We start from the raw sequence: 27,743 nt of genomic DNA, 5'->3' as shown, positions 1-27,743 counted from the left end.
AATGATATAAATTTCAGTCAGAAATCCACTTGGTTCAATCATTAACATTTTATATTTTAAATTTTTCCAACATTAATATTTTTTAACCCAAAACCTTTAGCCCCACCCTAATGCACCACCGGAGAACTATAAAAAATAATATGTTTACATGCAATTAACTGAAACTTAACCCCAAAACAGGCCACAACTAATGGAATATTTTACGAAATTGCTGTTTAGAGCTGCTAAATGTCGGCGTAAAAAGGAGAATAAATTCAGCGAAAAAATTGTTGGCAAATAAAGAGAAAAAACATAGCAGAGTGAATGCGTTTAAAGTCGCCTAATCGAATTGGCCATAAAAGGTGTTAAGTGATTTTCGACCGTGATTGCAGCGAATGATAAGCGAAAAAGCTGTTGTGTATGTGTGTGTGTGAAAATGTGTTCATATAGGCTGCATTTAGGAAAAATATAGTAGAGTTGTAATAGTAAATGGCAGGTACCAATAGTTGATTGTGCGATGCATTTGACAGCTTTTAAACCTTTTTAGCCTTATCAACGCAAAGGATTGCCGATAAAAATGGTAATTTATTAAATGCAGTTAGGCAATGGAAATTAAAAGCATTTTTGATGTAAGATTAGAATATTTTTTTGCAATGAATGTAAAAAAAAAATTTATCCAGTATTTTAAGTCTTTGAACAACGTTTTAGACTATTTTCCATTTAATGTAACGCAAAAGTAATCATTACCACTTTTTAGACTACTTTCCAACAATGTAATGCAAAAGTAATCGTTATCACTTTTCAGACTATTTTCTAAAATGTAATGCCAAAATAATAATTACCACTTTTTAGACTAATTTCCAGTAATATAATGCAAAAGTAATCATTACCACTTTTAAAACTATTTTCCAGCAATGTAATGCAAAATTAATCATTACTACTTTTTAGACTATTTTCAAGTAATGTAATGTAAAAGTAATCATTACTACTTTTTAGACTAATTTCCAGTAATATAATGCAAAAGTAATCATTATCACTTTTAAAACTATTTTCCAGCAATGTCATGTAAAAGTAATCATTACCACTTTTAAAACTCTTTTCCAGCAATGTATAGCATAAGTAAACATTACCACCTTTTAGACTATTAATGGAAAGTAATGCAAAAATAATCATTACCAAGGGATTTTCGAGGGTGTAATTTTATAAGTTTTGAGATTTCTATTAAAATTATAGTCAAGAAAGTTTTAAAAGGTGCTCCAAGCGTGAACATTCAATGTGTGAGCATTATATTTCCTTGACCATTAGATCTTTAGAAATTAATACTGTCCATAAATAAGTACAAATGCACCTATAAATAAATATATTCTTATATCAAGATATGTACACTTATTTTTAGACGTTCAAACAAAGTTATCTCAAACAATTTAGCACTCATTTGACCGCAAAAAAAATTCATTACGAAGTGTTAACCAATAAACTAGTGCCAGAAACGTAATACGAAGCGAAAAAATAGAAAAAAATATTTCTATAGATGTACTAAATATGCATGAATGGCACTTGAGAGGTGCGAAATAGACGTCGTGATCGGAGCAACGACAACCCCCAACCCGCTACGAAGCTGCATGGTAAGCACTAAAGAACACACAACCCACGTAGTACAGGAAGACAAACAAATAATAAAAAAATAATAAAACAAAAACAAAATAATAAAATTCAAGCCCAGTAGCTGAATTTTGCCAAAACTACATTTTTATGAAGCACAACAACAAAAGCAACAATGAAATATATTCAGTTTCTAGAGTCTGCAGAGCAGTGTACGTTAAGAGGTGTGTAGGCGCTATGCCAAAGCGAAATGTTGTTGTGATTTCTTGCCACAATCAATCATACCACAATAACACTCATTAATAGCTTGAGATTATTTCATATTTCAACGATTTTACGCGGTTTCTTTATGATTCTAATTTCGCTTTTTTTTTTCATGCTCTTAAATATTTTAAATGCTTTGAATCACTGTTAATAAGCAAAGCAAATTAATTGGCTATGCAAAATCACAAAAATCAACTATTGCTGGCTTATCAAAGCTTTTTTCTTGAGTTTTCAGCGCGTAATCTCCCATAAAATTTTATAAATTTTCACTGCCATTTTAATTATAATTTCCATTTCAATTTCATTTTCTACGCTCTTAATGGAATTGAGTGCGAGCTTTTTTGTGTATAAAGGGAATACAATGAAAACAAAACAACAACAAACAGTGGTAAAAAAAATATTGTAATCATTGAATGCGCACGAGATAAGAGTCGCTCGCTTGCACATGACAATGCGGTGGATTAGCTGCCCACTCTCTGCTCGATTTTCTTGCTCTTCAGAGATAAAAAAATGAAAAGATTAAAAAAAACTAGTAGGTACATACATACACATAATAACCCTAGTGGGCACGTTGCCCTATAGGTTTATCACATTGTCGAGTATATATGTATTGTAGTACATAAGCAATATATAAGAGCATAGGTATTAGCTAGTAAATAATTGTGAGCGCTTGGTAAATGTTGGTCGGTTATCTCCTCCAACGAGTTTGGCTGATAAAAGCTGTTGCTGTTGTTGTTGTTATAATTTTAGCGATGCTTCATTGTGATTTGTGTAACTTCTTCATAAAGAGCACTAAATAATCAAAGTGATGTTAGAGAATATATAAAAATTATATTTTAAATATTTAGACAATAGTTAGTAATTATGATTACTTTTTTAATTACTCTGACTGAATGAAATTACTAAGCCAATGTTATATAAAATGTTATATAAAATAAAAAAATCCATGTAATTGAAATGTAATTGTAATTAAGATTACATTTTTAATTACTGTTAACATAGATTACTGAATCAATAATTTTATCATAATTACTCTGAAAGGCTGAGATTACTAAGTATTTAAAAAATATTTTGTAATTATGATTACTTTTTTAATTACTGTTAAACACATAGATTACTGAATCAATAGTTTTATCATAATTACTCAGAAAGGCTTAAAAATATTTTGTAATTGTGATTACACTTTTAATTAGTCTGCTAGGTTGGGATTACTGAATAACAGTAACATAATAATCAAATAATCACATTTTTTTTAATTTTTAACATTATTTTGTAATTAAGACTACTCTTTTAATTACAATACTGTGGCTAAGATTACTAAATGAAAGCTCTGTTATGGGTTAATTAGAAGATAATTATTAAAAAATGGGCAATAAAATCTGGATCAAAGAAATTGTGTCTGAGTATTTAGAAGTAATTGAGGTAATTATAAAAAGTAATTAAATGAAACTTTAATTATAAAAATAAATGTGCTGTTTGTGTACGAATTGGAATGAAAAAATTCGCCCATCGCTCTACATAAATTAATTTGAAGTCAGAATTCTCTTCGATATACCTTGAAGACCATTATGCATGTAAAGTAAATTGTCACTCAATTGAAATTTCTTGATAGAGTGGCGCTTACTGTCAAGATAGAGCATATATGATTTTCTTATATATGTACCTACTTTAATTTACAGTTATTTATATGCGATTCATCATTTTAATCAGAAATCCGATTCATCAAATATTATAATAAATTTCTTTATGATTAATTTCTACGCCTGTTTGACTCTTAATTACTCAAAGTACTTAATTATTTACATAACGAAGTAACTGTAATTATGATTAATGTCAATTTCGAGCGATCAATAAAATTCAGAGACATAAAATTGATTTGCTGGAATGGCGCTCGAAAGAGTAACGGATAGGAGGGAATTGTGATGTGATTATAAGTTTATTTCTGTAAGAGTGGCAAGATAGTTTCAAAAAATGTGTATTAAACACCGAAAAGATCTACAAGAACGACTATACTTTTTTTTATCAACTATTATAAATGGAAGAATTCTGAGAATCAATTGCTTTCCTTTATCTTTTGTCTATCTCAAACACCATTGAAATAAATTAAAAGCACTTTGCAAAACGCGCGCATTTCAAACAAGATGACATAACAATTGGATTTTTTTTTCCATCACTTTGAATTCATATTTTCATTATTATTTTTTATTCTACGTTGAATATATACTAGTACATGTCGTGGGCATTATCTCGTCTCAGTAACACCGTCATATGCATTCTTTGTTGTGACACTTTGATAATACGCTCGCTCACTTTAATAAATAGTTGATAACGAAATTGTTGTGTTTGTTGTACACTCTGAAGTGCTTTGAATTGTTTTAGTTTAGAATAAGTTATTTGTGTAACTATTTTTTGTGGCCATTCTCTTATTTCTATGTACAAATCTAATATGGTTATAACCTTGACAGATTTAGGCAAAGCGTCTCGTCTAATATTTGATTTACTTTGCTTTGTTTGGTTTAAGTATTTTTCCGACAAATAAAGCAAAATAATTTGGAGAATTTGAGATATGGAGGGTTTTCGAAAACTAGCTTTTTAGTGGCATATTTATACATATTTGAAGAGAGTTGAATGACCAAAAAATGTTTTTTTTTCGAAAATTATTTAAATTAGAATTAAAAATTTTGAAAACATATAGTTCATCTTCGAAAAAAATCTGCGTAAAAATTTAAATTTCTAAGTTTTTTAAAATAAAGTTGTGATATTTTGGAAATGAGTAATATTGCACTGTACATAAAGTAAAAATTTTCAAATTTCGAAGAAGTTCGAAAAATTGAAAATTTTATTTTCGGTTAAAGAACTTTTAATTTTAGAATAATTGGCTACTTAGATTAAATATTGTTCGAAATTGACAAATCTGTGCTGACATAATGGCATCGGTTTAATAAAATACACTTATGATTTAGGTAAATTTATGCTTTTCGAACAGAATTAAAATGAGAAATCATTGCTTTTGCTTCATCTAAGAATAAAAAATATTTAGATTTTGAGAGCTAATTTCGAAAATCGGAGAATGCACTTTTTTTTACTTATGTCTCAATTTGCCGGAAAAAATTAGTTTGGTCCAATACCCAGGCGACCGTTGTACCGTGTTTTCAATATTTTTTTAATAATATTTTTAACTATAACACTTTCCACCTAAAAATTCATAATTAACTCCGATCTTCGATTTTTTTAAATCTTATATGGATTTGGTTACTCCAAATTGATTTTAAAACTAATTTCTTTAAACCAAAATTATTATGGCAACCCGGTCTTATGAAAGAATAGCTTAATTGGAATTGAGGAAGTCATTAGACACTTTATGAGGGTTACTTTGAAGGGGTTACCGGAGTATTTTTCGTTTTCGAACTTTTTATTGCATATCTATTGTGAAAGACGTTGCTTGAAATTGATTTTTAAAGACACTTCTGTGCAAACATAATACGTCACACCGCCCGCATATAAAAAATTGAATCGAAAGCAGAAAGAATTCAGTCCAAAATTGTATTTACCTTAAATGCCAAAAAGGAACGCCAATTTAGGTTTCACGCCGCCAAAAGCAACAGCTCCACGCGGAATGCGTACAAATCTTCTACGGAAAGTGTATATTTGTATAAGGACTGACTTTGCCGGCGCTGAAGCCGCGTGCAGCATGCGATGCGAACAAAAAATCACAGAAATAACTCTTTTTTTTGAGACGCAAACACAATCAATTCTTGCACAATGCAGCGATTTGGCTTGAAATCACGTTAACTGGAGCAACGACGCCGCCGCAACGCGCACACTTTCGTAATCACGCGCGCACTTCCAATGCGCGTACACTTAATTGCCACGCGCGGCTGTGTGTGGGTGTGTTGCTTCAAATCACAAATTCTTGAAATTTATTTAAAACATTCACTTATTTGTTTGGTTGTTTGTTTGATTGAAACGATTTTGATTGCACAAACACAACACGCGGACGCAGTGAGATAGGGCAACGCGGCTTCAAAACTTCGCCTTCGTTCGCAGCGTTCAGAATTAATAATACTTTTTCAACTTCTTTTATTTTTATTGAATAACGGCGCTTACGTTATACGTCACCACGCATGTGCACATGTATTTATAAACACAAGAATTCTTTTTTCAGAAATTTCTTTTCTTTTAAAAAATTCAAGCTACGCTTCGCTCGCCACTGTGTGCGTTCAATCAACTGTGAGCCAGACAACTCGAGTAAAGCCACTCACACCTTTTGCGCGCCACGGCAGCAACAACACGCCAACACCATTAGCACCAACTGGCGGCCACAACAACAAGAACAACACCACAAGAAGCGCCCAACAACAAAACACGTTGGACAAAGCGCATTCAAAGCGCGCACAAACAGCAAAAAATAAAAAAAATATAAGTGCAAACAGGCGCAGGCACTTAAGTGAATGAATGTGAATATACGAAATAAAACGAGTAACCGCACCGAGCACAAGAGCAGCAAACAGAATGCTGAAGAACCGAACACAATAATAATAATAATAATAATAACACAGAGGCGCACAAGCCAAACGTCTGACTGACAGCGTGTATGACTGGCAACACTCGGAGCAATCGTCACAAGGAAAAATTTATTCAGAAAAAACAGTAGCGTGCGTATATATTTACACTCTTGTAGGTATGTATTTATATAGATCGGTGCACAAATAATATAGAATTTTATTGATGTAGTATTTAGCCACTAAAAGTGCAAACAAAACACCGACACAAAGGAGCGCCACAAAGCAACAACCGCCAACTATGCTAGACACGAGGTAACTGATCGTGCACAGCAGCTGCGACACTGGCACAAGCCCCCGTTAGTGCGCGCAGTAAGAAGCTCCGGTAACAAAAAGCTCTGACTGACTCTGACGAGTGGAGATTTGAAGCGCTGAATATTAGGCACAGTGGTGTGGAAGGCGTGAAAAGTTTAACTAAAATGTTCCGTTGATAAAAATTTGAAAGAGACAATAAAATAGGTGGACGAAAAAAATTACAGTCCGTAATGACTTTTTTGAGATCTTCGAACTCTATATCTAGTTTTCGGAACTCAATAATAAAGACCTTTAGATTTTAAATAAATATTTGTTTAATGACAGCTGTTGAGCCTTTAAGCTTTTCAGAAAATTTAACAGGTTTCTTGGAGGTGATTGTGAAAAAAAAGTGCTTAAGAACCTTGGAACCTTCCTGACACTGCTTTATGTGACTTCCTCTGTGACTTCCGGTTACTTTCACGAACTTCGTTATTACGACAGAGTTAGGTCGTCGAAATAACAGACCACGGCCGGGTAAAATTCAACTACTGTAAGCTGGATCTGGCTGTTGTTGCCGTTATATGACTTCGATGCTAAATAGACTATTTTTAAAAAGAAAATTCCGAACAGAGATAACAACAACAACCCCAACTATTATTTCAAAAATGGAGTACCAAAGAGAGGTATGAAGGGCCATACTTGATAGTAAACCTTCGAGCGCGACTCCCAGTTATAGCGTATCTATAATGCAACGCATAAGGAACTTGGATATTACACATTTGTCAGAAAATATCATGGATGTTCTCGTAGATGAAAGGTGCTTAAATATCAAACAGATGGTTCAAGTTTTACGAACGGAAAAACTGATATATGGAACTTATAGAAGATATCTAAAATAAGCCCTTTCTTCGGAGGCCTTTCCAAAATAGAAAGATTTGTCAAGAAATAAAAAAAATGGTGTAAAGTTCCATATTTTGAATCGACTATTTTCTGTGTGTTGGTCCAAACTATTTTCTTCGAGAGATTGAGACATAAGTAAAAAAAAAGTTCGAAGTTAACCTCCAAAATCCAAATATTTTTGGCTTCGAAACAATACTTAAAAAAAATTATTAACTACAGAATATGCATATAATCTTAATCTGCCGTGAAAAATTAGTTTGGTGCAATACCCAACCGAGTGTTAAATAACTGTAAATTCTGTATTACTCCCATATTCATCAATTTCAAACCACTGTGGCTACCAACCACACACACCTAACTCCACCACACCAGTGCTACCGGTTTGCTATCTAAAGTCGCTGAGCTATCAGTTTAATCTGCGACCAGTGAAGGCCGTTAGTCGCGGAGCGGTGACGACAGCAAGGAAGGCTCCACGTTGTGAGCGAAGCTCTCCGAAAAGAGCGCACAGATGTGATGATGATCAGTGGAAGTCAAACGCTGGCGGCAAGACGAAGCTACAACTACTCCGGTGTTGTTGTGTTCTGTTTTGCTTTTATTATTCGACAAGCTTCAAACACACTCACACACACATGCAAGCTAAGTGAACTTGTTTTGCCAGCCAGTTTTGTGCTTAAATATTTCGTTTCATTGCATTTGATTTTGATTTTTAAATTTTTATTTTTTACCTGTCGCTTACTTGTTAGGTGAGCCCTAATCAGTGATATTGGAGCGTGTGTGTTGCGAAGAGAGTGAAATGTGAGCAACTGTTTTTGTTGTTGTTATTATTGTTATACTTTACTAATTATGTGTTTTACATGTGCTATGTTCTGTTTCGCTTGTTGATGACTTGTGTTGTTCACTTGTTGTTCTTGTTGTTGTTTAACATGCTTTTGAGTTGGTTGTTGTTGTAGCTTCTTTTGTTATTGCTGTTATTGTTGCCGGCATCATTTTCACTTTGGCGATAACAGCTGTTGCCAATGACGGGTTGTCAACTTACTCAATTCTGTTGTTGTTGTAATGAGTTTTTATTGTTGTTGTTTTTGATTTTATTTTGTTATAGTTTTTTATTGTATTTCTGCTTTTGCTAAACATTGGCATCTGTTTCACGCGTTCCATTGATTTCCTTCAGCGCGCACTGAAGCCCGTTCTCCCATTAGCTTATGAAGCGACTCTTTGGCATTTATGTTTATTGTATGATTCTTCGTTCTTTTTGTAGAAGGGTTCAGGTTACACGGTTTCGCATAAGCGAGTTGTGTGTCCAGTTAAATGATATCTGGCTTAGTCTATGAGTCATCGAGTTCGTTCAGGAAATGTTCAATAAATATTGTAATAAAGAAGGGAGTCTGTATGTATGTTTACATGTATGTTTCGACTATAATGAACCGTTGCATATGAGTGAACAATTTTTGTCGCAGGCAACTTTTTGGGGTCTACAAAATATATACATACAAACATATGTCCAGAGTTCAGTTGCCTTTCCGTCGATTTGTTGCTTTACTCGCCAGTTTGCTGGCTGTTCGTCGTATCCATATCAAGTCTACATATAGACACACAAGCAATGCATCGCATAAATATGCCTCAACTGATCCCCTTGCAGGCCGGCAGTCTTGTGTTTCCAGTTCCTTGGAATGCAGGCAGCAGCTGTTTCCTAAAAATTTTGCCTGGCATTGTTTTCATTTCGCTTCGGCAGCAAAAAACAGCTGCTCGCCAATTATGTTTTGGCAGTGAGGTGTGCTCCACCGTCAGTTATACTCCGCCAACAACAAACCAGCAACAAACAACAACAAGTAAGCTTGAGTGGCAGGTCAGAGAGTTCACGAAATAAAAGGGTTGTCGACAACAGGTCGAATTTCTTACACGTAAGGAACAACTGTTGATTCAGTGCAACAACAATTGTTATAAAAACAGTTCAATAACCTTTTGAATACTTTTTAAGCAGCTGTCAGTAGTATGTGAGGGTTGAAGAGAGATTTTTACTACAGTGTATATATACTTAAAGGATGTTTACGCTGTTTTTAACAATAAGGAAGTCAATAAATCTTAAGGCAGTAGTCTGCTTTACAGGCTTCAAAAAATCGATTTTTTTGTTTTGTTTTAAATCTCTTCCAAAACTATCCAAGAATAGGTCTTTATAATTCCAGAGGCCAATTCGACGTATTTTCGAAGCTGGAGCTGTTTTAGTGGCCGAGCGTCGAGCAGGTGCGAATGCTCAGGCAGACCTTTAAAGCGCGTTTTCTCGAGTTTTCTATTTCACAAGTGTTAGAAAACGGTGCCGGCGATAGCAAAAATAATATATGTCCGATCGAAAAAAAACCAAAGTGATCTAGCTTCAGTATTAAATTATCTCCTATTTGAACTAAAAAAGTTGGACAAAAGTATTATTTGAACTACTTGTTTTGCAACTTAAAGTCAATTTTTTTCTTAAAAAAGTGAATTTTTTTTTTCAAACTTCGAAAAAATTTGAAATTTTATAACTCCTTCGGTATTTTTTTAGTTCATAAATAAAAGAAAGAAGAAGAAAAAAATTGGTTCGACTGTTTCAGATGCATCGCACGACCTCCATCACCGGCACCGATTTGCAAGTGCAAACTCCAGGCGCTCCAGAAAAATACTTACAAAAATTTCAATATTTTTTAATAATATTTAACATAAATTTTTAAGCCTTAAATATAGTCTTAAGTATCGTCTTAAAATTCCGTTTACCGCAATCATTTCCTTCCCTTTCAAAAAAAAAAAAATTGCAAAAAAGCTTTTTTTTCGGCTTCTAAAGCAGGTTACTGCCTTAATTGAGTGCCTTTATTCAGCATTCTTATCTAGTTTAAACTAACTTTTAACATACTAAATGGATCATCTAAATTTATGATCAAAATCTGTCTGATCTGATCGGGTGTATCATCTGATAGATGGCGCTCGAGTCAAAGTGTTCATAAAAACACATTTTTTTGACAATTTTCAGATACAACACTATAGATCCAATACAGATATTATCCAGAAGTTTAAGATGACGCGGAAAACTTTATTGATGTTTTGAAATATGGGCTTAAAGGATCAGAGTTATCTTAGACAAACCGAAATTTTTTGAAAAATATTTAAAATAGTGAAATTTTTCTGAATTGTGTATTATTTTGTCACTCTTATAAAAAATATTTCTCTCCCTATCAACCAAATCCATACCACAACCTATATTCTTTGTATCATTCAATTTATTAACTCACTTTAATTATTTTTATTATTTCTTGACGACATTGAAAATGAATTCAATTTCCTCTACAGCGTAATAATTTTTGTAGCATACAATTTTCATTTTAATTGACGCCAAAAGTGGTAAAGTGAAGGCAAAATGGAACACTCACAAAAGCGACCGTAGAGCAGCGCATACAAAATATCCTGTATTCAAACAAGCACTTATGTTGTATATATTTTTAATTGAATTTCAACCATAAAGTCAATTTATAGATCGAAAAATAATGGAAAATACAATATATAGTTATGTGTGTGTACTCACTGCCTGTGGCACGCCGCACCACCGTGTGCGTGAAGTTGCCCAATGCCGCAACGGTGACGATGGAATCCTTTTTGCCGCTGCATATCTGCAATTAGATGAAAAGGAAAAAAAAAATTCTTAAAAAAATATATATCACCCTAATACACTTGTTTATAGCACAATTTGCGCGTAAACACTGTGCGCCACAACTTCGGTGGAGCGAAAAATTCAACCTTGTATATTCCATAGACGTGTGTGTGCCTGTGTATCTGACCATAAATGCAACACTTTGTGTATTAAAATGTCAAAGTAAAACAAATTATACGCGGTATTCGCTTAAACCTTGTAAAAGGGGAGGTTGCACTTTAAAGCTGAGGGATTGTACGCAGCTACAACATAGTAGGTTACAACATCTACACATATTGGTATTAAATACACATAATGGTATTAGAAAGATATTTACACTTGTAATGCAGTCGTCTTAATTTTACTGGAATACTAAAAAAATATGATTTTTCGTGAACCCCAAATTTCGGTATTTAGATAACTTATCTTCGACTTATTTTCAGAGATACAGATGATTTTGTTACGTGGCGTTTCCTAAACTTTAAACGGGGTTTTCTCGAAATTACTCGAAAGTTTTTTGAGGTGGTCTCAAGTTCTACTGAACCGATTCCTTTGAATTATATTATTAATTTGGTATATATCTTCTTTATACAATGCTCTATCGTGTCTGCCTTGGTTTTCCAAAAATTTTGATTTGAAGTATTTTTAAAAAAATCGAAAAGGTCGAAAAAATTGAGTAAAAAAAATTTTCAAGTCGTCGCCATTTTGTTATTTATTTATTTTGTTTTTTTTTTTTTGAAAATGGTCAACCCGATAACGACAACCCTACTAATGAAGAATCTTCTTATTTTTTTGTGTTTTAGGTCTCTACAAGGATTGAAATCATGTCAACCAGGACGCACCTTCTTTTTTGAAGCCCCGCTCCACCGGCCCGTATCTCGGCGAATTTTGTTTTTTTTTTTCTTAATTTTTCGGTACCCCGAAATTTTGGGATTGTAGCAATGTTAAAAGGAAGAAGAAATTTTAGGATCCTTAACAGAAAAGGACATTCTGTATCTAAATATGTATTTCCAAAAATGTCTCAAATATCATTGTTCATTTCACTTCAAATTCGAAATATTGATTTCAAATTGCTTGAAAACTCCTCGACGTCCTGTGTGGACGCTCATTTCCTACTTAATTTAAGTACGGCGTCATTTATGACCTTCTCAGTTCATATGGAATAAGTACGGTCCCGATGAGTGTGTTGAGTCTTGAGCGAATTTTACGTCCTCCTGAAGCACAAACACTCACACATATAAAAATAATAAACACACATGGAAGGTGCCCTCAGCTCCCTACTCAACTGGAGGAAACTAATAAACTTTTGTTCGCTTACTTTTTTTTGGGGGCTTTTCTATGTTAGTACCGTGGGCAGTCAAGATTTACGAGTGGCAAGTGTGTGTTCGTATTGGTTTTAAATATCCACCAAGGTGATTGGACAGTTTTATGCGTAAGCGTGTGAGTCACCTTGAGTTGTTTACGACGTAAACGTAAACGTAAACACAACATAATGAGAAAATAATAAACACTAAAGCAGCCATACGTACATATATAGTGATATATAAAGATATACATACAAGCGAATTGCTTTTCTCGTGAACAACAGAGCGAAAGTGAACATAAACATGCGAGGATGAAAAGAACCCTACAATAATAACAAAAACTACAAATGTGAAAGCGTATTTGTTTTTCTAGTTGAATGTGTATATGTGAGCTGAAAGCTGTAAGAACGAGGACAGAGTCATATATCATGGTCTTTTTTGGGTTCAAAGATATGTTGCCTCCATAAAAAACTTTCTAAGTTCTCTCGAAGTTTTCAAAATTTTGTGGTTCTGTTCCACATGTCTATTCAATCACGCACAATTGCTAAACCAGGAAATTTAAAGAACAAGAGAAATGTCTATGATGTAATTATATCTTAAATATTGCTCTAAAAATGAAAAAAATAATATTATCAGCAAGAGATTCTGAAGCCTTAAGCTATGCAATTTTTTAAAATCAACTTTCCTTCAACAACAATCAATTCTTACGAGTTTTCACCGATTTTCTAAACGCACCTCGTATATCGATAGCAGATGTGTTGTATATGTCTGTGGAGGGTTAATATAAATACACCTTATCGATCAACACGAACAGAAGACCGCATATAATGTTTTACTCCTTTATCCTTGGTTGCTTATTGGACTGCCAAGTCAACTCTTGAATTTACTGATAGATGTCAATAGGTATATAAAATATTGATTATAAATGTTCGGGTTTATTATTGCATTTAACTTCGTGACGAAGAAGACGCATACGCCTTAAAGAGCTTGTTAAGCAATATTGATGATTAGGCATAGCGCCTAAATGTAGGCAATATTTAGTAGTTATAGTTTTACAAAGAAAAAAAACAAATTCTACATTTAGGCTGACATTAGTTCACAGTCAATCTAATGCAGAATGACAACAAAATATTTGACTAAACGGAGAGAGAGCTTGGATTCTAAAAATGATACTTCTGTGGTATTTATGAATAAAGAAGTTCCGGTACAAGTTTGTGAAAAAATGCAACAAGGACTTTACCATTTCCTCGCGTTGCATTCCACACATTAATGCAACATGCTTACAACAATTTACCACATCTTTTAGCACGCAGTTTTTGTTGCATCACATCCCAAAGGCATCACTATAAGCAAAACTTTCTGCCGCATAAGTCCCTGTTCGCACTAAGTGAAAACAATGGATGACAAGGATAAGCATAAAGTCAAAGTGCAATTGACTGCATTATGCATGATACATGAACACTGAAGTTAAAATCAACAACAACAACAATAACAGAAGCTAACTATCATATATAATAGCAGCTTTGCATATGATCAGCAAAAACTTTGCATACACACAGGCGCTTAATGGGCAAACTTGTGACATTGACAATGCAAGCATAAATGGGTGCTTCACTGTTGTGGCGCACTATTAGAAGTGAAGAAGTATATGTGAATGAATTTTAATGAGAGTAATAATTTTAGAAGATTTTAGATAGCCGGGTATAGGGTATGGAGAAAATATTTTTTTTATTTACAAATTTAAATTCATTTGAATTTTTATGAAATTAATTTATTTTTAAATTTCATGAAATTTATTTATATAAAAATAGTAAAGTGAAGAAAGCATTTTAAAAAATGTTCATTATTTTTATTTTGCAGGAAGATTGATCTTCTCTCTCTCCTAGCAAATAAGCAGCAATTACTCATATTTTTTTATAAAGTTAACAAATACCATATGACCCCTGGTCCACTAAATATAATCTTCATATATATTTAAAGCACTAACACAAATTCCTTCTACCGAATTTCTCATTATTATTTTCATTCAACGAGTGCGTCAACAACATGTGTTCCCATGCGTTGTTGCGTAATGTTCATGTATACAACTTTGTCACAACAACGCTCAAGGATTGATGAGGGATAGTGGAGACTGACTTGCAGTAATGACTTGCAGTAATAGTCATATCCGTTGCAGAGTAGCTTGCAATGTGACTGAAGGATGCAAAACAATAGCCAAGTTAAATGGCATTATATGAAACTGCTACACCCACACATATGCACACAGAGGCACACAAAAGAAGGTATATGGAAATAGTGTCACATTTATGCAAACAATGTATGCAATCATGTGTTAGTAAGAGATTGTTGTGTGCAAGTGTATGTAAGCTATGAAACCACAGATGACTATACAAGCGCTTGTTATAAAGTTAAAACTCACTATGTGCTGTAGTACAGTGTGAGTGCAAGAAAATAGGGATCGAGCTGTAAAGCAGTGGAGAGAAAAGGAAGTTGGCGTTATGTAGTGCTACAGCAAACATTTTTCGAGTTTTCAGATTTAGTGTACCCACTCGGTCTTATAGTGCGAGTAATTGGAATCCATTTTTTGTTTGAAAAGTGTGCATTTCTTAATTTTTTGAGATATTCAGAGCCAGCATCATATACTGTGATAACAAATTTTCCTTCTTTTTATGAAAAATATTGAGCCATTCTTTGGCAAATATATATACATACATGCAATACATACAATCAGGAACCACTTGTTGCGAAACTCAGAAACTCTAATAATATGAAAGACGGACAGCTCAAAAGTTATGAAATCCTTGACAGTTACAGTACTTTTTTTAACACTGACAACTCAACAAAATTGCCACACAAGCACTTGTTTGAGAAGTACAACCCTTCTATCCACGAATATTCACAACTGACATGACAGTACATAAATATGTTACCACAGAAAGATTTTTTTAAAAGAAGAAAGGTGTTATTTCCGTCTTCTTTTAACGGCGTGTATGTGTAAGTGTGACATTTCAAGGAACGAAACTGACAGTTAAAGGCTTTCGTAGCAATCGTGTGCTGTCATTTCTGTTTCCTTTATAAGCACTGACTTGTCTATTTCTGCATTTGACAGTTGATACCTATCAATTGTTGTTAGCACAATAAGACGTAATACACGCACACACAAAATGTCACTACAGAACTCAGAGTTACCGCTATCAACCGTTATATGCGCACACAATGCAACACTGTGCTATTTAAATTTGTTTCATTTAGCTTTCAATCCACTCTGCCACATTGCCACTCTGCTACATTTCAAGTGTATTATTTGTGTCAATCCACTTCAGTGGTTTCTCCTGGTCCTGTTGAATGGCTGCTGTATGCCAGTTATTCTTATTGAAGTTGAGTTAATTGAATATTTGTGGAATCAACGCTCAACGTAACACAAATGCACCGAAGTGATGTGTGTCAAAGTTTCTTCACTGAGTGTATTTGTTGTTTGTGGGTATTTTCATTGGAAGTGTTGATTATATGTATATGGTATAATGGTATTTCATTTCATAACATCTCTTCTTGAGTGGCAGGATATGTGATATTGTGTTATGATTGAATAAAAGTTATATCAAGTTGTATACTTTTGCTCAAACCACTCTCTGGAAGAAACGTGACAAGAAAAGAGAGGATGTATTTCAGGATTTGGAACGAATATGCTTCGAAATATTCAGCATCCATCAACCTTATAACAGTCACTTATTTGAAACGAGTTCGGACCGATATAATCAGAGCCTCAAGAAATAGTAAGGAATTAAAAAATTGCCAATATTTTCCAACAATTATTAATATAAATTTGATTACAAACGACTCTAGATCAGTTGAAGTTTGGAAGTTAACAAAAAATAATATACGATCCCTTAATGATCTACTTCTAGTATTTTAAACACCCACAAATTATATGTTCCCTAAACTGCAAGCATTTTAATAGTCTGCCTAAAGGTAGGCAACGTTTTTTCTTGGTCAATAGTATTGCAACTGAACGTGGCCTATATTTAGGCTATACATCCATTTAGGCAAATGAGTATATTAAGATAGAGAAATTCATCACTATTATTTAAGTCTATAAGCTTCTTAACTGTAAATACTGCCCGCTAATATATATTTATATTTTAAATACGCATTTAGTAGCAGTCATTTAACTCACCTTATCATAATCCGCCTCGTTCTTGGTCTGCGCCGGATTGAGTAATGCCTGATTACACATATTGCCATGTCCGAGCAGTTCGTCGCCATTGATGGCACTACCGGTGCCACCGCTGCCCGCGCTGCCATCACCACCACCATTCTGCTGGCTACAACGACGCAGTGGCCGCGAGCGTCGCAATTTTATGCAGAAAAAGAGACTACTATCCTTCTCACCGTTGCCACCAGACGCAGCCAGTGCGGTGCCTGCACCGCTGAGCTGCGTGTCAGCCGCCGGATGCGCATCATCCGCATCGGGATTATTGTGCGACAGCAAGGTGCTTGGTGAGCAGCCCATTTTCACGCCGGTGAAGCTGCGAACTTAAAGCCAAGCGACGCGGCGGTAAACACACTCTTTCTGCTGCACTTTTTTAAAGTGACTAATCTGATGCTTGATGTGTGTGTGTGTTTATTGATTTATGTATGTGTGTGTGTGTGTTTCTGGTGTGGCATTTATTCCGCTGCATGTGCTAGTTAAATGCAATCTTCCATGTGTTTGTTTGTGTGCTCATATTTTTTTGCAATATTTTCCACTTTGATGTGCTTCTGTGCGCTGCTTGTTGGTTGGCTCTCGCTTTGTTGTTGCTTACAAATTAATCAGTCAAATGAGTTGCATTATTTTCTCTCTCTATTCTTCGGTTGCAGGAAGTTCTTATTATCCTTGTAGTTTTTTTTGTCAGAAATCGCATGCAATCGCCGAGCGTATCACATCCTTGGATTTTCTTCTAACATCATTTTTCTATTTCCGTTATGTTGTTTTTGTATTCCTTCAGTATTTTGTCACCTTCTCTATTGTTTTTTATTTATCTACTATTTTTTTATTTCTACTACTTTTTTCATTTTCTACTACTTTTTTCTTTTTCTACTACCTTTTTTATTTTTTCTGCACTACTATTTTGCATACTACGTTTTTTCCAATATTTTTTTCTTCACTCTCCGCGCTTGTTTGCATTTTCAATTTAACTTTCCCTCGCACTCCATTTGTTCAATTTTGTATGCTTTTTTCAGTGGTCATTCCACTTCATGCTTTTTGCGCTTTTGATTTGCTCCAAACTGTATGTCGCTGTCATGCTGTCGTTGCTGAGCTGAAATATAAAATGGAAAAAATAGGAAAATCCCATTATTATGCGAAATTGTCATTGCGGAAATGTAAAATGATTGCGGTTTATTGTTTGCACTGCGGTGCGGTTGGCTGGCGGTTTGCTAAGCTCCACAGCGCCCTCTGCAATGTGAGTGTGCCGCACATAAGCTTGTAAAGGCCAAAAGGACAATAAGTTAAATGAGGCTTATGGGAATATTATGTAAATAATACTTTGTAAAAAATACACATTTATTTTAATATGCGAGTGCTTAAAGTCATTCAAGGATGGCAGCTTGCGATTACTTTCGGAAATGTATGCACTTGTACTTGTATTTCTAAGTACTATTAAAGCTAGAGAAATAGTCTCCAGTAGTCTGAAGCATTAATATTTAAAATCATAATTAACCGTTTTACATGTTCTCTTATTCAATCAATTAAAAGTTTATTTGACTAAAAATGATAAAATGTTAGTTTTTGCGAGTGCGAGTAGCAAACGATTGCTTCAGTAGTATAAATTGTCTTTATAGTTGATTAACAGCAATATTCTTTCTTTTGGTTAGAATTACTTGAAATGTTTCCCCCTAACAATTTTACAGTTAGTATGAAGTAACATTAAAAAAATACTTTATATACAGGCTTTAAGTAGAAAAAAGTATCAACCTTTCTTTAAAATATCTAGTCATCGGGATATTAAAAGGAGGAGGACTAACAAAGTGAAATTTTCCATTGATAAACCAAAAGTGGGTGTCTTGAATAGTATTTATTATACAATGCGCCTGAAGGTAGGCAAGTTTTTTGGCAAATGTTTCATTTATGCTTGTACTACTACTACCAACTACTTAGAAATTATTTATTTTTTATATAAAATGAGTCATAGAGTAGTAGAAAATAGTAGTAAGTTGTGGTCTAAACTATGTCTGTAGGCAGGTCTTACTCTGCGTCATCTCGAGTTATTTGAAATATATTTCCATAAGCCAATTTAAAGAGTTGCTCCAATGAAGAAATAATCTCTCGAAGGTTCTCAAAAATTCAAAAGTACTATGTGTGGTTTTCTTGTATCATGTTAATATACCGATTATCAGATTAAGAAGAATTTTTATTTATTTAATTTAAAATTGCCTGAGAAAGTCTTAAATCCACAATTTTCTAATCACCCATACAAACAATTTGTGTCGTTAGCCTCAAAAAAAGTCGAGAAAGGCCAAATCGATCTGGCTAATTTTAGTTTTGAAATATTTATGGAAGGTTAGGGAAGTATTAGAAAGTAAGTATATATCGAAAAATTGTGAGGAAGATAACAAGAAGATGATTTAATTTTAATTGACAATAAAATAAAAAAAAAAAAAACAAAAAATAATAATATTTTGAAAGTTGTCATTGTTGTTTTGTTAAAATATTTTTATCATTGTTCAATTGTATAAGGCTGTGTCGATAGCCCAAAACAATTTCTAACAAGTAGGGAAAGGGAACCGAACATTTCGTCCCCTCAATATAACAATAGTGTATAATTTTTTTTTGGGTTTTGAGAAAAACGAGTTTAAAGTTTTTGTCAAATCAGATGTCTATTAAATTTTTGAACATGAAATTATACACCATTTTTTCCAATGACATTTTGACCCACTTTGTGGAAGTAGAATTTTACGAAATTTTGACCAGTCATAGAAACAATGATGGAGATTCTAAATATGCAATAAAAAAATAATGGCGTATGAGCACATACGATATTGTTATATTGAGGGGACGATTTTATACTCTCGCAATTTATTGATGTGATTTTATTACACACAATTTGAAATAAAGTCCAATAGAATAACGAAATTCAGCATATATAGTACATGAGGGTTGAGGTAATTCCTGAACTGATTTCACTTATTTTCAACACCCAGTTATAATGGGAATAGGGGCAACTTGGCACCTGTTAGTAGGCAGACAAACGGCAATTCGGCCTTGAAATTACTCCTAAATTGCAAATCAACGAAACACCAGTCTGCAAAATCGCCAAAAAAATAGCTATAAAGAAGATTTTCCAGATATTCAAGTCGCTGGAGGTACTGCACAGGACTTTAAAAGATTTACGCGACAACGAAAATATTTTTGGTGAAGCCATGATTCTGTTGGCAGGTGATTTTCGCCAGACAATTCCTGGATCAACTATTGCTGACGAACTAATCACTTTCCTAAAATCATCTAATTTGTGACGACACATAAAGTATCACCAATTAACAAATAACATACGAGAGTTTTTCCAACAATATCAAATTACGATTGTAGAAATAGTTGGAAATGGTAGCGACGAAGTTGACACCTCGATGGATTAATAACATTTTTAAAGGGTTTCTGTCACTTCATGGCCTCGAAAGAGGAGCTTATTGATCATGTTTTTCCTGACATGAAACCACAATATAATTAACATAAATGGCTGATTGAACGACCTATGTGGTATTAAAAACCAAAGATGTCAATGATCTCAATGCGACAATTTAGGATTCTGTTCCAGGACAGTTGACACAGCTACAAACCAGGATGACGTAGTCAATTATCTCACAGAATATTTAAAATTGATTTGACTATCACCTCTCACTTTGCAATTAAAATTAGAGTAAGTTGTCATCATGCTGCGTAACCTAAATCAACCTCGACTTTGCAATTGAACAAAACTGGCTATGAAGACGGTAATCAATATCGTCATCGAAGCAATCTTGGCTTGGCCAACTTGCAAGTTTGCTAATTTGTTACACTTAAATATACGACAAAAAAATTCAAATTTTAACAAATTATTATGATTAATTTCAAATATATATAGCTATATTGAAAAAATTACTAATGTAATGTATATCTTAGCCACAAAAACGTGTGGCTGGGTCTGCTAGTACTAAATATTTTCGATATTATTATATTTTTCAATAATCATTTATTTTAATAATTTTTTAATGATTTTTCTTATAACTTTTTATTTCTCTTCATAATTATTTCCAGTTTCTTCTCTATGAACATCTGTATGAATTTAACTCCATTTATCCTACGCCTTTGTTGCAAAGGTATCATTCATATTATTTACAACTGCAGCTGAGCAAAATAGTTGTATTTAAATATGTACCGTTTGCAATTACAGTAATTATTTTGATGTCTGCAACATTCATATAAATGGCAAATATAATTTCTACATATTGTGCATACCTTTAATTAAATAGCAAAACATGTGGTACACTGCGCATTAGCTCTACCTATAATAGCAGCAGAGTGGGCGGGGCGTATACGTAACATTTAATTATGAATAACTGCTTGTAAATGCACAAAGTGCTAATTGATTTGTTAACGTGCTGGACTAATAAAATAATGTTAAACTAATAAATGTGTAATGCTTAAATACAGTTATTTTGAATTAAATGTAATTGGTGGTATGCATACAGTTATTCACTTTAAATTGTATGATTTACGCTAGAAGGAGAAACAGATACTAATTTGTATTAGAAACAAATGGTCGCAATATGGAAGAAGGTCTAATATATACTAAGAATAATGTTGAAAATAGTGCCTTAGACTTACTTTTGAAGAGAGACAAAACATTTTAGTAGCTAAAAATATTTTTTACAGCAGCCTTTGAACTAATACAGGCGGTGACAAATGTCATACGTACTCAGAAACTCTGAAAATCAACACGGAAATCCAGGAAAAAAAACAATTTCAAATATGTTTGAAATTTAGTAAGACATTTCACACTTAAATCTGCAAGTTGAATACTAATGTCATCTCAAAAATTCCACACAACTTCAAAAGCGAATGACTGTGAAAGCCCTACAATGTACTCTTTAAGAATGTATGCCCAGCTTAAATTATCTTGTCTCTACTCGCCTCTAAACTACCTTTTCCTTTTCTTATTTGATTAACTTACTTAACAACAAGGAAACGTGACAATTTTATTAATCAAGCGTTATACAGAAAGGTTCCTTCAAAACCAAGAAAGGAAGGCAAGAGAAAACAACAAACAACGACTAGGATATATGAAGACATTAAACGTTGTGAGGCGTGAACTATGTAGTAACCCAAACAGAAGGCACAAATTGTACATGTTATAATGGGCGGTGCTACAAATTCGTAGGTCAGTAGAATAAGCAAAAAAAAAAGAAAAACTTAAAGGACTGACTATGCATGAAATGTAAAAACATATGTTATGCCTAAATGGGCAGCAGAGATAGGGAGGCATATAAAATTAGTAAAAAAGTAAATAAGGGCGCAAAAAGTTGTACAGAAATAGTTATACGAATTCATGGGTGGGGCAGAAGAAATTGGTCTCTCACAAAAAAAGGCAAACAATACACATTAACACAGCAAAGGCATACATACATATGTGTATATTCATATGCTTAGTGACCCAGGAAGATATCTATAATATATTTCAAGATTTATTTTTATCTTTTCTACTTGAACTACATTAAAATCGCTAAATTTGTTGCTTTAACGTTTATGTTTTACCTTTGTTTATCTTTTAGTATTTTAAATTTTTTGTTTAGTCGCATTTAATTAATCAATAACTTTTAGAATTTTGTCTCTAATAATACATCATTTAGCTCCAATTATGAAGGATCGCACTATGAAGGGACATATGTGGATGTATGTTTTTTTTGTGGAAGTGGGCGTGACCCCGCCCCTTACTAAGTTTTTTGTACATATCTCGCAAACTACTAAAGGTATATCAAGGAAACTTTCTAGAGTCTTTTCTTTTAGGTACTACCTTATACAGTGCAAAAATGGGGGAAATCGGATTGTAACCACGCCCACCTCCCATACAAATGTTATGTTGAAAACTACTAAAAGTGAGTTAACTCACTAACGAAAAACGTCAGAAACACTAAATTGCACATAAGAAATGGCAGATGGAAGCAGCACTCAGATTTTTTTACAAAGTGGAAAATAGGCGTGTCGACGCCCACTTATGGGTCAAAAACCATATCTAAGGAATCGGTGCAGAACTTTGCACAAATACTATGTTAATAGTGTGGCAGCCCTATTCTAAAAATCGCCGAAATCGGACCATAGGTTTTTAAGGCCCCATCTATCGAACACGAGGACCTCGGTGCTTCTAACCTAATATTATGGTTTCCAACTTTCAATGGACTTTATACAATATATATGACGAATATGTGGGTCAAATTGTGTATTATATAATATAAATAAAGTTAAATAAATAAATTGCGAGAGTATAAAATGTTCGGTTACACCCGAACTTAGCCCTTCCTTACTTGTTTATATTTAATTAATCGTTATTAATCTTTAGTTCTTAGTCTTTGTAGTTTGAATTCTAGACAATAGTCTTTAAACTTCGAATATTTAATCGTTAATTAATCCATAATTCTCATTATATAACTTTTTTAAACTGTCAAGTATTGCGAAATTTAGAATTAGTAAAAATCTACCCCTTGTTAGTCAGAAATTGCAAAATCAAATCAGAAACTTTACACAAGCCTTTCATAACTTTACAAATTGTTGGCCAAGCACTTACACATGCGCTTATATAAATTCATTAAAAAGTGTTTTGGACAAAGACAAAGCGCCAATTAAGTTGAGAGTTATGCTGACCCATACAAAAGTGCTGCAGGATATGTTACATGGTATGCCAAATTGAAAAAATGTCCACTGTATTCATCATACTCAAAACAAAATCAGCAAAGGCATAACTTTGTTTATGCATTCCCAGAATTTATTCTTTTTTATTTGAGGGAAAGCAAAATAACACAACAAATATGAATTCAATTGAAAAGTATAAAGGGGATTTATAACGCATGCACACACTTTCATCTAGATTTTTGCAGGATTTATGAATTCATGCAAACATAGTATCCTTTTGTTTCAGTGGAGTGGAGTGGAACACGTGTATAAAAGGTAGTGTGAATTCTATAATATTTATTTGAGTCTGTGTTGACTCATATGATGGTTTAAGTAGTGTGTAGTGTCGTCTCTGTAGACATTTATTGTATGAAAGTACTTAAGTATCTCCAGCAAACAACCATAAAGTTGTATAAATCTCAAGATGGCTGCAATGTTTGCTGTACAAATGGACAAAAGGGTCCACTTGATGAATAATATGAATCATGTAAGTGACATCTATATGTATATCAAGTGACAAAGTTAATGGCATACAAAAGGTTTTAGTGGCATAATAAGCGCACTTCAGGCAACAACAGGTGGTTTTGAACCGAATATGGATGGGTGGACACGTGTAATATGTGAGCTTTGGAAGTGGTGAGACTTTGTGTGATGAAATTCATCAGGTATAAATTTATACATTTTTATGAACAACAACAACAACTTATTTATAATCAATTTACACCGTACTCTGGGTAAAAGAAAAAATATAGCATACATTAAGGCGCATAAACTCATATTACGCCTTAATGAAGAGCAATTTGTAAGCGTTCAATCAATTAACTGTACATTTAAACTGTCAATTGACGATTTTTATGGCTAAAATGAATTGGTAATTAATTTTGCGGCAATTTATTAAGCGCACTTTCTTCTTCAAGGTCAACATGTTAATCGTTGCTTCTACTAAAGAACATCAAATGGTTAATTAATTGTGAACAAAAGTACAGCCAATTAACTAAACTGATGAAATTTATTGTATGAAGAGAAAATCTCATTCTTATTTGAGTCCATATTTCAGCGACTTTATTCCTTCATTTCATTCAAATGAATTCTTTCCCATAGAAATATGTCATATTATTTTCACATAACTAATAAATTGAATAAATATTTTTTATAATGTAATTTGCGTGCACTTCATTCGCTTTTGTTCCACAATTCAATAACAAAATAATAAAATTTTACTGAAAGCAATTTAAGCGACGCAGCGAATTTCACCGGAGGCAAAGTGGCGATTGGAAGTGACTGCATTTAATTGCATTAAAGCGACTTTTATGAGTTTATTAAAAAGCGAAAATATAATCAGTAGCGAATGGTGGATATAAAAATTGATTATAAAAAGCTGACAATCAAACAATAGACGAGCTGAGTAAATAAAGCATAAAAGAATATTTCAAATTAATAACTTTCGATAGAGTCAAAGGCACAAAGAGCTACTGTTGAAAAATAAAGCTTTATAGTTTATAATTGATTTAATAAGCAAATAAAACGGGTTTGCGGGAGAATTGTTTTTAATAATTTTTTAAGTGAAAATTTATGAAATGCATTCTTTGTAACTATTCTAGATAATAAGAAACCAGTCAACTATTACTATTCTAGATAATAAGAAACCAGAATTCCTATCTTATCTTTTAACTTTTTCTATATAACCCTGGAAGTAGGCAACATGTCTATGTAGTACAAGCAATGTTGTAAAATAACGATGCCTACATTTAGGCGTAAAGTCCATTATGTAACTCTGGTAGCAGCAAATCGTACTTTCATATTCATATTAGCTCTCCTTATTCATTTTAATACCAAGTATTACATAGTTTGTGGTTATGTTTCTCATCCCACGCGAAAAATACGTGCCACAAAAATTTAAATATTGCTTTTCAACTAAATAGTTCGGGACTTACAAAGTAATGAGCAATGAGCTGTCACGAGTATACATTTATCTACTGCACTCTTACCCCCTTCAATTTATCGCTCATATACATATAAGCTAGCATACTTTTGTGCGCGCACACATTTATGCTGAGTCCATTATTCTTCTATTTTATTTAATTTCTACACTTTCCACACAAACGCGCTCAAGTGCCGCACAAAAAGTATCGAAAAACACTTAACTGCAATGAATAAACTACACATTTGTAGATATGTACACAGTAGTAACACATACACACGTGTGCAAGAAAATGGCAGAACTTTTGCCACACACTTATGGAATAGCGTCGCCTGCAGCACACTTCTAACCTCTCTCAGCGTCCTCTTATTAGATTTTGTTATTGTACCAACTGACAATAGACGCTGCGCGCTATGCCCTTCTCAGCTGTACGAGACAGTTTGTTGGCTGTTGGCGGCAGCATGAAACTGTGCGACAAACTATTTGACCGCATCCGACAGTTTGGCAACTTTTCAGAAATATGTGTAAAATAGTTAAAACATTGAATTGCCGGGAATTGGAGGAAATTGGTGGCACAAGTGGTTTGTTTGTGTCATGTCAGGAAAGTTATTTTCAAAATGCAAAAACAAAAGAACACAAGCACTAGAAGTTGAAAACGGTTAAATTTGGTGCACACACTTTCATTATTTTCCTTTTAATGATGGTCAACAGTTTGAAGCTGCGCAATATTGATTCAAATATTGTTCAAAGTTTTGCAGGGAAATAATGGAAATAATATATTTAATTTAGTGTGTTAATAAAATATTTGGAGAGACACTTTTATTGTACAGCCGCATAATCCAGAGATGACAGACATTAGCATATTTTGATGGGAATTTTTCTTTATTTATAATAATTAAATATGTTTGACTTCTTATAGCATACCTTTTGGAGCAAAATTTTTGTATTTCATATAGCATACCTTTCGGCGCAAATACCTCCGCATAACTTCTGAGAACTTCTAAGGACTAAGGAGCGCTCGAGAACTGAGTCGAAATTTTTCAAAAGAGATTTTTTGAAAGAGATATTCATGACCAGAATTTGTTCCGAAGAGACTCATTATTTTGTAAACTAGAAAACATTAGAGTTTTCAATGAGATCTCTAGTTGAAATTGGAAATACTTCTGATTCTGAAGAATATGTAGTTTTGGTATATTCAAAAGCTGAGTTTATGTCGAAACTAAAAAGAATTCGAAATGTGATGGCATTGTCACATAAATCTCACTTCTCTGAGCAAACGATATCTGACGAGTGTCTACCCTCAAAATCAAAAACAAAGCTCGATGATCGTCGAGAGTTTGAGTCTTCATTTATAGAACTAAAAAGACCGATTTGGAAGAAATCTAATCAAATGATAAAGTAGTAATTTGCAGCAAAAAGAAACTAATTTACCAAGATTTGCTCCTTTGAAACTGCAAAGCATTCGAAATATATCATACTTTGATAACATGAATTACGACCCTTATAATTGAGCGAGGTCTCTCCTCGTTTGACATCAACCAAGGCAAAATCGAATGATTATCAAAAGAATTACTGTCCTTCCATGAGCAACTCTTTAGTAAAATCATCAGTTAGAATGGGATCAATACTTGAAAAAAATCTTAAAAGGGAACTGTCAGTCATAGACAACTAGGGAACAAGCGAGCAGTGTATAGCTGACGGAGAGGGCTGTAAAGTTCAAAATTCATAAGATTACTTCTTCTTCTGCTTGATTGGCGTAGACACCGCTTACGCGGTTATAGCCGAGTCCACAACAGCGCGCCAAGTATCTTTCCTTTCGGCAATTTGGCGCTAATTGGTAATACCTGGGGAAAACAGGTCATAATAGTAATACTGAAAGTATTTTTTAAGATAGGTACTAATATCTGAAATAGGTCTTCAATTTTTCTTTAAATATAAAATATTTCTTTAAGGAAAAATTAAATTTTATTTATGCAAATATTTTGTGGATTTTTCAATATTTCAAAATTTTTCAAACGCCTACACATGCACTTTCCCACATTTAAATCACTTTGAAAGCAATTCCCAACGCTTATAAAATAAATAAAAAATATTACCCCGAGCAATTTGCCATTATGTCACCTAATGTGAATATAATCCACAAAAAGGATGATAAGTCCTTTAATATCACTACCCACAGAGCAGACATTTTTCACATTTTATTTAGCATAAGCACTCGAAATATATGAATACTGTTAAATATGCGCTAACATATTAGCCTAAAGATGGGTATGTTAAACCCTTTTTGGAGAACACGCGCATGAAAAAATTACAATAAGGACATCAATGCTGGGAAGGACATTTTATTTAATAGTGATGGCATGTCAGGCATTATTTGTAAGCATATATTATACAAATATCTCTGCACGTGTGTGTTTTTGTTGGCAAATTG

The 27,743-nt window shown here is 33.5% G+C and overlaps 1 protein-coding gene across 4 annotated transcripts in view; it reads right to left on the bottom strand.

Moving 5' to 3' along the window:
• The window catches only part of Pde8b_0 (high affinity cAMP-specific and IBMX-insensitive 3',5'-cyclic phosphodiesterase 8), a 156,846-nt gene that overhangs the window by 55,287 nt on the left and 73,816 nt on the right, over positions 1–27,743 (bottom strand). For 3 of the 4 annotated variants that reach the window (XM_054235057.1, XM_011183242.3, XM_054235058.1), the window contains 2 exons: positions 16,669–17,791; positions 11,086–11,170 (listed from right to left, as the gene is read on the bottom strand). In XM_054235057.1, coding sequence (XP_054091032.1) covers positions 11,086–11,170; positions 16,669–17,004 — 421 coding nt within the window. In that variant the 5' untranslated portion in view covers positions 17,005–17,791. Of the gene's footprint in view, positions 1–5,396; positions 5,912–11,085; positions 11,171–16,668; positions 17,792–27,743 lie in introns of those variants that run through there. The other variant, XM_029039838.2, reaches the window with a different exon arrangement.

The sequence above is a fragment of the Zeugodacus cucurbitae genome, chromosome 6, assembly GCF_028554725.1.
Source record: "Zeugodacus cucurbitae isolate PBARC_wt_2022May chromosome 6, idZeuCucr1.2, whole genome shotgun sequence".
NCBI lineage: Eukaryota > Metazoa > Arthropoda > Insecta > Diptera > Tephritidae > Zeugodacus > Zeugodacus cucurbitae.
The sequence above is the reverse complement of the archived record's forward strand: the minus strand, read 5'-3'. Positions and strand labels throughout refer to the sequence as shown.